Source organism: Ranitomeya imitator, chromosome 10 (genome assembly GCF_032444005.1).
Source record: "Ranitomeya imitator isolate aRanImi1 chromosome 10, aRanImi1.pri, whole genome shotgun sequence".
Taxonomy (NCBI): Eukaryota; Metazoa; Chordata; class Amphibia; order Anura; family Dendrobatidae; genus Ranitomeya; species Ranitomeya imitator.
The window spans coordinates 116,251,526-116,264,519 of NC_091291.1; the positions used below are offsets into that span (position 1 = coordinate 116,251,526).

At 42.9% G+C, this 12,994-nt stretch overlaps 1 protein-coding gene across 1 annotated transcript in view; it reads right to left on the reverse strand.

The window, feature by feature from the left end:
- Positions 1–2,941: 2,941 nt before the first annotated feature.
- LOC138652241 (uncharacterized) overlaps positions 2,942–12,994 on the reverse strand; it is a 43,184-nt gene continuing 33,131 nt past the window's right edge. Inside the window, exons 6-9 of the mRNA XM_069743008.1 lie at positions 10,392–10,511; positions 10,026–10,112; positions 8,837–8,984; positions 2,942–7,140 (exon numbers count right to left, since the gene is read on the reverse strand). Of these exons, the coding sequence (XP_069599109.1) occupies positions 7,109–7,140; positions 8,837–8,984; positions 10,026–10,112; positions 10,392–10,511 (387 nt within the window). The 3' untranslated portion in view covers positions 2,942–7,108. The remainder of the gene's footprint in view (positions 7,141–8,836; positions 8,985–10,025; positions 10,113–10,391; positions 10,512–12,994) is intronic.

Below are 12,994 nucleotides of genomic sequence, written 5' to 3' on the forward strand. Positions count from 1 at the left end.
ATCTTTGCATTCCCGGCATGCCCACTCTGCGCAGGCGCCCGCATGTACCATAGCAATGGTACACACTTCCAGACATGATTAGACAATCATTCGCGTCCTGATCGTCTTCACGCAGCTGGCCTCGGAGCTTCACTCCCGGCACCATGGCCTCACACCGGTATGGTCTCTAGGTCTCATTAATGTACATATATAAACCAGATACGCTTCATTTTACCGCCTTTTGTGAGTTGGTAATGTGGCTTTACCCACCCACATCCCATAGGCTATTGTAGCCCTTTTGTTGACCTCTATTCCATCACGAGTGACCATCCACCAGGTTGTAGATTTACTATTTCCCAGTGTTGCCACGTTCTTCCATTGCTGGACCTTCCTTGCTTTTCCCTCTATGGTGTTTTATATTGGGGGAATTTATCCCCATACTACTTGGGACAACACACCAGGGACCAGAGATACATTATCATATGTTTTTCCCATGACGGTAGGTTTTTTTTGTGGCACACTGGTGATAGCAGCCATGCTCTTGTACACTAAATAAGGTGCAGTGTATTCATTATACATACTCTTGTGGTCACATCATTTTTGGGATGTTTTGTGGGTCGCCATTAATATCTGCTTGTGTTGATTGTATAGATTTATTATAATGGTATAAATGGGCTACTATCGAGCTCTTCACAAGTACAATCATTGATCATTTTCATCTATTTTACTCCATGGCCTGAGATTTGGGGGTGTTAGTTCTTTGGTCATGTTATATGTATTCTATGTGTTTTTAATTCTTGTTTTGGAGGTGCAATAAAGGTTTTTTTCTTATATTTTATTATGTTGATGACTGTGCAGACCATCATTAGTCTAGTCTTTTTCATGTAAAACATTGGTCATCTGAATTTTTGCTTTCATGGACAGCACTCAAACAGAAACAACGATAATGTGAACGTAGCCCAAGAAGAAGTAAATCGTATGCAGAGGGACCACGGGACAGAGCGGTGATCTGGAGGAGGACGACGCCGGGCTGATGAATTTTCCCAGCTGCTACATTATGTATACAGCATGTTCTGAGGCTCACATTTCACAATAGCTTTTGTTTTAGGAAACTGCCAAAACTACAACTCCCAGCAAGTAGAGCTGTATGCTGGAAATTACTGGACAACTATTAAATTAATACGCAGGTGCAAATGCATCATGACTGCAAAACACAATGCAACAGCCCTTTGCAATTACCGAGCACATGAACTCCACTAGAGCTAAACACTAGTGATGAGAAAACATGCTGGGATAAAGTGTTATCTGAGCATGCTCAGGTCCTAACAGAGTGTCTTCGGCGTGCTCGAAAAATATGTTTCAGTCCCTGTGGCTGTTTGACAGACAACACATGCAGGGATTGTGTGTGTTATGCAATCCCGAACACACACTTTCGGCGTGCTGGAAAAGTATGTTCGAGTCCGCGCGGCTGTTCGACTGCTGGAACACATGTAGGGATTACATGTTTGTTAGCCAATCCCTGCATGCGTTGCAGCTGTCTTACAGCCATGAGACATGCAGCCGCAGGGACTCGAACATATTTTTCGAGCACGCCGAAGTCACTCATTTAGCACATGAGCATGCTCAGATAACATCTTAGCCCAGCACGTTCGCTCAACACTACTAAACACACACAGATACATGATGAACTTTGGATTGGGTTATGCAATTTTGATCAGAACTGGAAACCACTAGTGACAAACTGGATCCTGTTCTCCAGTTTATTTGAAGTTTAGGCACTTGGAAAGGCGAATCTAGAATCTATAGAATCGATCCCATCCGAGCTGACGTCACCGTGTTGCTAGTAGATGGGCTTATACAGTTTTCATTACAGCTGTAAATTAGGTAATTTTCACATATGTAGCTATAGTGGAGTCAGTCTTCATTAAATTGCAAAGTGCTTTTACATAGAGATAATATATATATACTTTATGTACATACAGGGCAGTGTATAATTACATTCCCTATGCAGGTGAGGTTAATCTGGTTATTGATCACTGCTGCTGTTCAGTGGCTTTTCACACCACATATCTACATTGACACACATGGACATAATCTGTGTGCTGGGAGTTGCCATTTAAGGCCACGTGCACACGTTGCGGAAAGTGGTGCAGATTTTTCCGGACTGATTTTGGTAAATCTGCAGGTAAACCGCACTGCGGATTACCTGCGGAATTACAGCGGATTTACCTGCGGTTTAACACCTGCGGATTCCTATTATGGAGCAGGTGTAAACCGCTGCGGAATCCGCACAAAGAATTGACATGCTGCGGAATAAACAATGCTACGTTTCCGCGCGTTTTTTTTTCCGTAGCATGTGCACTGTGGATTTTGTTTTCCATAGGTTTACATGGTACTGTTTACATGGCCAATCCGCTGCAGATCCGCAGCAAAATCCGCAACTTGTGCACATACCCTAAAAACCACACTGAAGAGCAGCGTTGATCAATAAGATTAAGCTCACCTGCGTAGGGAATGTAGTCGCACGCCTTCCTATACGTACTTAAAGTAATACAAATTCACAATTCATTTTATGTTTATACTGAAAAAAAAAAAAAAAAAAAAAAACATTTTTCTCGTACGTAAACTGCAAGCAGATGGTGAAAAGCAAAAGGAATCAAACCTGTTCTTTAGCAAAAACCTTCATGTACTTCTATGGGGTCATTCTGGTCATGTGATAATGTCAGACATACGATTCCAATAAGCGACGCGTGTGTTTGCCGCATGATCTCGGGAAGCAATAAAGGTTCCTTTACAGTGACTGCAAGCAGAGATCTTGAAAATCATTTTACAATGAACTCCTATTATGGCTATTTATTCAGTAAAATATCTCAAAGTAATTTGTTTTAAAACAAGAAAATTATATATATATATATATATTTTATGGCTGGGATGATACAGACTGACACATACGATATAACACTTGCAATACAACAGCAATTTTATTAAAAAACATACAGATTGTATAAAAATGTCTGCATCTATTATATATATATCCCGCTACACCATACATCCATTGATCACAGTCATTAAGGTTTGTGTTAAAGCTTTGGCAATTAAATCAAATTTGTAAGACAATAACGTGAACGCATTAATACAGGCAGATTACTGATCAAAAAGAGTGCAAATAAGAACAACGGAGAAGCCCATGGAACCAATCAGATTCAATCCATTTTAAAAAAAAGACAGTACTAAACTTAAAAGCAGGCATCTGATTGGCTGCCGCAAGTAGCAGTATTTCTGTATTAGTGTGTGCACACGTCCCCGTATCTGTGACCCAAACCCATCATCAGGCCCCTTGTCTGCTATTTGAATGGGACGAAGGTCGCAACGTTCATAGGACAGACAGCCATCTGTGTCAGATACACATAAAATAAAGGGACTGGTCTGTGTGACCAGAGCTCCATTCAAACCAGGGAACAACAGCCTGGAGATTGACGAGGGTCTCTGCAGTCAGACCCCCCATGCTGGAGGTCTGTGGATAGGTGGTAAAGGACTATTTCCAGGGATGGCAAGATACTAACCCTACACAAAACTCAGATTTATATTCACTGGGCATTTTGTAGAAATTCAGTCACCATTCCCGACTTATCCGATTTAGCAAATTCTTGCATTCCCCGATTCTGGAGCATCTTTTCTTAGGTCTACATTGTGCCGTTCCTCTTTGAAGTGTGTAAATAAACTGACAACTTTGGGGGGTTACCATTTTGTGGGTCAATAAGGATCTGTTCCTACTTAGTACTGGCATTATTGGACTAACTAGACCGTATCAGAGTAACCCATGGATAAGGGGAATAGTAACGTCCAGTTGTCAATCAAAAAAAAAAAACCAAACACACCAGGAGGAATAACGGAGGACACATTGTTCTGAAAAAAAAAAAAAAAAAAAAGAAGATTCTCAAGAATTAGCAATTGATTGGAAATACAAATATAATATTTACCAAAATACAGAGTCCCGAATAATATAAAACCATAAACATTATAATAAGACAAAACGCAGTAAAGAAAGCCATACTGTCTGCTTACTCCCATATAAAAACAAGCGGGCTACACGACTAACCACAAAACACCAGGTCCGGTGATATAATGGTTGTGTCTCCATTAATTGAGGTCTAAAAAAAAAAAAAAAAAAAAAAAAAATCACCACCTCATCTGTGTGACGTGTCCAGAATGTAATTTGTATTATGTGCTCCAGTCTATCCTAATAAATATTAAGAATTTGCAAAACTTCAAAACCACAGATTAGTGATGTACTATGCACTGTACGTGAAAATACAATATATCCCTCATAACCCTTGTATCAGAGGCTGCACTGCGGAGCGGCCTCCCCCGAAACGCATCTATTACTCATTCTTTATAAAACATGGCGTGTATCCAGAGCAGCTACAGCTATAACGCCCGCCATCCTCGAGCTCTCCATTCACTTACATTACACCTGCAAAACACAAATGGCACCAGGCAGCTACAAGTAACGGCGCAAGTTGTGAAAATTACTTAAAGGGGTTTTCCGGTTTCTAAACACCCCTGTCCTGCAACTGCAATAAAAAAAAAAAAGAAAAAAAAAAAAGAAGAGGCTGTTCTTTACTTCCCTGGTCCAGGTATCCACTGCTGCTCCCTATGTCTGTTATTGACATCAGTACTGCAGACAACACACAATAGGAGCAGCAGCAGAGACCTGGACCTGGGGAGCGGGAGTAAAGCATGATTTGTTTTTGTTGTAAAAACTGCAGCTGGGTAACATTTTCCATAACAGGAGAAAAAAACAACAACCTTAAAATAGCAGCCACTAGCCGTAAACTAAAATCTCAGTTATTTTTTTTAGAAATACTGCATAAAAAAAAACAAAAAAAAAACAACATCAAAAGACGTGGGGTGAATGTTGATTATTATTTCTACTAATCTAGCATTGATATCAGTTTATTTGCTCTGAATGATCTGCCCAATTACCCCCCTTCCGAAAGGTTGTGGTTGTTTGGCAGTCCACCTGCGATTAGGGCCCTTTTACCAGTCGATCCAGGCTATTAAAAAAAAAAGCAGAGTGGCTAACTACAAGCTGATCGGCGGCCATTTACTGACTCGTTTACACAGGCGGACGGACATTCTATGCGGCACAAAAATCAATGCACCCTACGAATGTGGATTTTGTTCATTCATCAGGTAAAGGCCCAATAAGACTGAAATGAAAGCTGCTCACCTAAAAGAGGCCATTACTCTGATCACTGAGCTTTGGACAAGGAGGCTTGGCATGACTGAATATATACAGGTGCTTCTCACAAAATTAGAATATCAAAAAGTTAATTTATTTCAGTTCTTCAATACAAAAAGTGAAACTCACATATTATATTACCGACATTACAAACAAGAGTGATCTATTTCACGTGTTTATTTCTGTTAATGTTCATGATTATGGCTTACAGCCAATGAAAACCCAAAAGTCATTATCTCAGTAAATTAGAATAATTAACAAAAACCACCTGCAAAGGCTTCCTAAGCATTTATAAAGATTCCTCAGTCTGTTTCAGTAGCTCCACAATCATGGGGAAGACTGCTGATGTGACAGATGTCCAGAAGGCAGTCATTGACACACTTCACAAGGAGGATAAGCCACAAAAGGTCAGTGCTAAATAAGCTGGCTGTTCACAGAGTGCTGTATCCAAGCATATTAATGGAAAGTTGAGTGGAAGGAAAAAGCGTGGTAGAAAAAAAGGTGCACAAGCAACCAGGATAACCACAGCCTTGATAGGATTGTGAAAAAAAGGCCATTTAATAATTTGGGGGAGATTCACAAGGAGTGGACTGCTGCTGGAGTCATTGCTTCATGATCCACCACACACAGACGTGTCCAGGACATGGGCTACAAGTGTCACATTCCTTGTGTCATCCACTCATGACCAATAGACAACGCCAGATGCGTCTTACCTGGGCCAAGGAGAAAAAGAACTGGACTGTTGTCAGTGGTCCAAGGTGTTGTTTTCAGATGAAAGTAAATTTTGCATTTCATTTGGAAATCAAGGTCCCAGAGTCTGGAGGAAGAGTGGAGAGGCCACAATCCAAGCTGCTGAGGTCTAGTGTGAAGTTTCCACAGTCAGTGATGGTTTGGGGAGCCATGTCATCTGCTGGTGTAGGTCCACTGTGTTTTATCAAGGCCAAACTCAGCGCAGCCGTCTACCAGGAAATTTTAGAGCACTTCATGCTTCCCTCTACCGACAAGCTTTTTGGAGATGGAAATTTAATTCTCCAGCAGGACTTGGCCCCTGTCCACACTGCCAAAAGTACCAATACCTGGTGTAAAAACAACAGTATCACTGTGCTTGATTGGCAGCAAACTCGCCAAGAGGAAGATGAGAGACACCAGACCCAACAATGCAGACGAGCTGAAAGCTGCTATCAAAGCAACCTGGGCTTCCATAACCCCTCAGTAGTGCCACAGGCTGATCGCCTCCATGCCACGCCGCACTGATGCAATTAATTGATGCAAAAGGAGCCCAGTATTGAGCGCATTTACTGAACATACATGTCAGTAGGACAACATTTCAGATTTTAAAATCATTTTTTCAAGCAAGTGTTATAAAGTATTCTAATTTACTGAGATAACTTTTATGTTTTCATCGGCTGTAAGCCATAATCATCAACATTAACAGAAATAAACACGTTAAATAGATCACTCTGTGTGTAATGACTCTATATAACATACGAGTTTCACTTTTTGTATTGAAGAACTGAAATCAATGAACTTTTTGATGATATTCTAATTTACTGAAAAGCACCTATATGTTATGTAGAGACACCTGAATTGGCTGTTACTTACAGATACATGTAGAAAACAAACTGCAAAATAATAGTGGAAGCGCGACAATTAAAAGATATAAAATTACAAATCTAGTGCAGTACAAGGGAAGCGGCCACGATGTAATGCAGGAGTGGAGAGACGGACACTCGAGGGATTGACGATTAAAAGATGAACTTTTCCTTGGAGGCTCGGACGAGCTCAGCGACGCTACATGTTTCCTCCCATCTCCATAATGATAGGATTACAACAGTCTGTACTGGCAATATTAGGAAAGTCCTTTAATATAATCCTTCAGTAATTCTAGGAATCAATCCTTCCATAGGAAGAAAACACTGTAGAGAGGAAGATAATAAAAGAGATGTTATATAATAAATCTATAATATAACGCTGGGAGCGTCACTCTGTCCAAAGCCTTTATAGACTGCGCAAGCGCCGGCGCAGTCTGGCCCCCACAGAGTGACGCTCCCAGGAGATCGCGGTATGCGTAAGCCCTGAACGCACACCGCGATCTCCAACGGAGAAGCAGGGAAGTGGCAGGAGGGTGAGTATCAGCTATATTCACCTGTCCCGTTCCAGCGCTGCGTGCCGCTCCGTCTTCCGGGTCCTCTGCCTGTGACGTTCAGTTCAGAGGGCGCAATGACGCGCTTAATGCGCGCCGCCCTCTGACTGAACAGTCACAGTCAGAGGACCCGGAAGACGGAGCGGCACGCAGCGCTGGAACGGTACAGGTGAATATAGCAAGTGTCGGGGGCCTGAGCTAGCGGCGACTCCGTCACCTGACCCCACAGCGCGCCGGTGTCCCCGCCTGCTCAGGCCCCCCAGCACTCGGCGCCCAGCGACGATAGGTGAGTATGTTATTTTTTTTTATATATCGCAGCAGCATACGGGGCATATCATACTATGAAGCATCTTATGGGGCCATCAACCTTTATGGAGCAGCATACGGGGCATATACTATGGAGCATCTTATGGGGGCCACCAACCAGAATGGAGCAGCATATGGGACATATACTATGGAGCATCTTATGGGGGCCATCAACCATAATGGAGCAGCATATGGGGCATATACTATGGAGCATCTTATGGGGGCCATCAATCATAATGGTGCAGCATATGGGGCATATACTATGGAGCATCTTATGGGGGCCATCAACCATAATGGTGCAGCATACGGGGCATATACTATGGAGCATCTTATGGGGGCCATCAACCATAATGGTGCGGCATACGGGGAATATACTATGGAGCATCTTATGGGGGCCATCAACCATAATGGTGCAGCATATGGGGCATATACTATGGAGCATCTTATGGGGGCCATCAACCTTTATGGAGCAGCGTATGGGGCATATGGATGGGAGCAGCAAATTACAGAACGGGGGCGCAGGATGGGAGCAGCACATGACAGGATGGGTGCGCAGGATGGGAGCAGCACATGACAGGATGGGGACGCAGGATGGGAGCAGCACATGACAGGATGGGGGCGCAAGATGGGAGCAGCACATGACAGGATGGGGGCGCAGGATGGGAGCAGCACATGACAGGATGGGGGCGCAGGATGGGAGCAGCACATGACAGGATGGGGGCGCAGGATGAGAGCAGCACATGACAGGATGGGGATGCAGGATGGAGCAGCACAAGACAGAATGGGGGTGCAGGATGGAGCAGCTCATGACAGGATGGGGGCGCAGGATGGAGCAGCACATGACAGGATGGGGGCGCAGGATGGAGCAGCACATGACAGGATGGGGACGCAGGATGGAGCAGCACATGACAGGATGGGGACGCAGGATGGAGCAGCACATACCAGGATGGAGACCATATACCAATATAAATGCTCGCCACCCGGGCATAGAACGGGTTCAATAGCTAGTATATATATATGTGCAGGACACAGGAGGGCAGAACTGTTCCACACTGTTTGAATAATAATTTTTTTTTTTTTTTTTTTACCATTTTCCATACTCTAAAAAGAACAGCTTTCAGGGTCATAGTCCTGCCCACACCTAGAACACAGCAGGTACTTACTTCTCTCTCTGAGTCCTTGGCCAAAACTCTGATACACTCGGTACAGAGACCAAAACAGCACGGACTTAATAACCACCGAGATGACGGAGCCCAGCACAGCCGCAGCTTCCAGCGTGTAGGAGTTGTCGATGCCCCATTCCATCGCCACCTGATAGCAAAGCACAAGTGATGTGGACAGCCTGTACTCTGACATGACGGACAGGTACAGCTCCTAGCTCTAATAAACACTTCCATGCTGGAATTCATGGAAGACAAAACAAGAGATAACAAGTTCACTTATTAAAATGGCCAGTGCTGCCGTTACAATACCGTTCTGCTATTTCTTGTTAACACTATAAAGGACCTGAAATGAAGGTCCACCTTTGAGCAACAGATTTTTTTTTTTTAAATAATCTAAATACATTAATATTTTGTACATATTAATTTACTAACAGGCTTTTTTTTTTTATAAGGCGCTCCATACTCCTCAGCCACCCCTAGAGGGAGCCTAAGAGCTTAACGCTACAGTATGCAGTTAGCTCCCTCTAGTGGTAGCTGCAGGTGCACAGGATTTTACAAAGGATTTGGAGCTCTGCCGGGGGAAAACAAAGCACTGACTATTATAAAGATATAAGGTAAGTGGAGATAACCAGCAAAAAAAAAAAAAAAAAATCAGGGAGATTTGAAATTATATAAAAAAAATATAGTGCTCAAAACGCATTGGAGAAACTTATTACCAGTTTAACAGCAAAGCAATATTTTCTGAGGGTCTATATATTTCTTATCATAGGATTTTTTTTTACTTTTTATTTTTTAAAATATGGCTTTAATTTTGCCCCCAAAAAGTGTCAGTCCCATTCTTGCTTCTTTATGTGACTATTTCACCTATAAAAATACGTCCACATTTGCACATATCCCAAAAGGTCTTTCCAAACAACGTGCAGCACTTTTTTTTTTTTTTCGGGGTCGGTGTGGGGCTGGAGTTGGGGGCTGGCACGACATAACATATGTATTTCTCCGCAAGGATAATATCATGCCAGGCTGGCCAAACCAAACAACAGCCACGGATGCCATTAGGTAGGAGGTTGGTTCTCAGGGCTCCCGTCCAGAGGCCACAAATTACTGACATGGGGGACGGACCGGGTCCCGTGAATCGATACGCTCCAACTTTAATGGCAACCAACAAAACAGCACCAACACATGAAGGTACCTTGTATAGAAGATACACCAGATACGCCACCTCCGGAAGGTTCTGTAGCACAAATATCCACACGAGAGGCTTTAATTCCTTTAAAATCTGTATTGAAATAAATTTGGATGCATTTATTGGGGAGTCACAGCTTTATCAGACTTCTCATTGGTAAATCTACCTATTCTGCTAGTGATACATAACACTTTCGACATGTCAGAAACGAAACAAGGGCACGAGGCTGGCATTTCTATTTATTGGGATTGACTTGTAATTATTCAGAAAATACAGAAAAAATACAAAATGTTGTATAATAATTTTGTACTGACCATAACTATAACCGGATGGCTGTGTACATACATTGCTGGTGGTAATGGGAATACTCACGGCCAGGATACCAATAGTGACTTTAAGAAAGGCCCAGACTAGACCAATGACCAGTATGATGGTGTGCAGGGTGGAGATTGCATACAGGCCGGAAAACAACACCAGGACGGTAAGACAAAGCTGCAAAGAGAAAAAACAATACAAGAAAGCAGAAATGGAACAAAGGCCGGCTACACATACGCAACACTTGCGCACAGAGTATGAAACGTGACATGTAGAGCCCACGCATAGGCCATATACGAGGCACTTAGCTTGTGTCAGGAGACCTGGCGGGGAGCAGAGTCAGAAACCGGCCATATAGGCCCATAGCTTGTGTCAGGAGACCTGGCGGGGGAGCAGAGTCTGAAACCGGCCATATAGGCCCATCACATATAATAAAACAAGAGGGGCTCCAACCTCAGGGATGGTTTTCATCAACAGCATCCAAACTGCTGCTCCCCAATGTTCATACGCTCATTAGGCTGCAGTGATTGGGGGTCCATAGCGCCCCTAGATGACACCGTGACATGATTTATTCCTGCCGTCAGCTCAGCACATAGGGCTGACACAGCCATCAAGTAGCCTGAGATTTCCTGAGACTCCTGGGCCAGAATTCTGCAGAGATTGGGCACTTCAGGGTGGGTCACGCACCCCCCTTTCCCCTCCCAGGAGGTGTGGGGAACAGAACTAAAGCATCCCAGGAAATCATGGCAACCGTGGGCAGATTGGTCTTTAAAAAAATCTATCTATCTATCTATCTATCTATCTATCTATCTATCTATCTATCTATAGATATATATCTAAGAAAACCACAACACCAAAAGCTTATTTGTTGCCCAATCACAGATTTTATTTTTAAAGCATAGAATACGAAATTAAAGCATTGATTGGTTGCTATGGGCAACAAAGACTGTTTTTCTGTTTAGAATTTTCAGAAATTCTTTTCGTTTAGGGCAGATTTAAAGATAAAACTTTGTTGTTGCCCATAGCAACCAGTCACAGCTCAGTTTTCTTTATTCAAGAGCAGAAATGACATGAAACTAAAACACAATTTTAGTTTATTAAAGTTTTCATACATCTTCCCAAATGTTTTATAAGGACGACTCCCGGGACACGACCATTTTCTGGACTGACCCCATGTTCGGTTTTGATATTGGGGGAAAAACTTGAACGGAAACCATGCAAAAATAAATTTTTGCCCTTGCAACTTGCATACAAGCTGCAAACGTAATGAAATAGATCTCTCAGACCTGATGAGACTGGTATGCTTACTTTGAAAATACATGTTAGGGCACCTTCTCACCTGCGAGAAATACGTCTTGAGTCTCGCAGGTTAAAACCCTGCTCTGGCGCCGGCACTCCAGAGCGGAGCGTTGAGCCGCACAGCAATACATGGAGCTGCATGCTCCGCTCCGGAGCGCCGGCGCCAGAGCTGGGTTTTAACCTGCGAGACTCGGACGTATTTCTCGCAAGTGAGAAGGAGCCCTTAGAATGGCTGTATGACCCTGACATTAAAATGAGGTACAGCGTAAGTGAGTCGAAGAGTATTTAGTCTCTGCTCAGCCACTGACTGGGGGCTGCAGCATGTACTGAGCAGCGTGAAATCTCAGCAGCAGCAGCAGGGAGGAGGGACACTGAGGATCTGTGTATCAAGCTAGGTGGGTGGAGACTGAGTTAAACCTAAGAATTATATTAGTCATCCTGACAGAGCTCTTGGACCTGTTGAAGCTGGTGTACTATTTTACAAAGTATGCCATTTGTAATGTGAAATCCGGTTGCAGATCCGCTCTAAGATGATCACAAGCCAAGGATAACCAAGTTTTGCTTAAGAAAAAGGTCTGTCTCCAAAACGTCTTCTTTTATAGCTCTGGAAAGACAGCTGACCTCACTACAAGACAATATTATTCAATTACAACTTATCTAAAAATCACACCTAAAATAAATCGGTGTCATTTAAGGCACATGTACAAATTAACGGGACGGAGAGTTACAGAAATAAAGCTGCAATGCAAACAATGGGACATACTGACGTATCAGATTCACAATATTTACTGGAAGGTGTGAAAAGCAGCAGAAATGCAGTTCGCCGCGGCCGCAGCAAAACATCACAAAGTAGGATGAATAATTGATAAGATAGCAAAGCACATTATCCCAGGAAACATAGCAGGAAGCACTGGTCCATTTTCAGCTATTTTTTTCCATTTTAGCTGAACTGACCTGACACCACTGCCCTGAGCTGAAGCTCCGTAATTGTATTAGCCCAACTTCATTGGCCTTAAATGTAAGGACCTCCGCCATTTTATGGTACCCCAGAGGTCCCAAAATCAACATCCTCGGCCATAAATTCCAGCGCACTTCTGAAGTCCGATGGAGGTCGGTAAAACGTCGAGTTTCCTTATTGGTAAGGTAATATAATGGATCATCAACAATGGCTATGTGGAAACCGATAATGTAACCACACAAAGCAGAAAATGCTTCAATTACCAAGAAAGAGTGGAAATACTGACTACAATTATAGGAGTGACAAACACACACAAGAAAAACATTTTCTTTTGTCCACCTTTAGGGTCAATTTTACTTACTTTTTCTTAAATGAGTGAATTTTGGGCTAAAAATTATTTTTG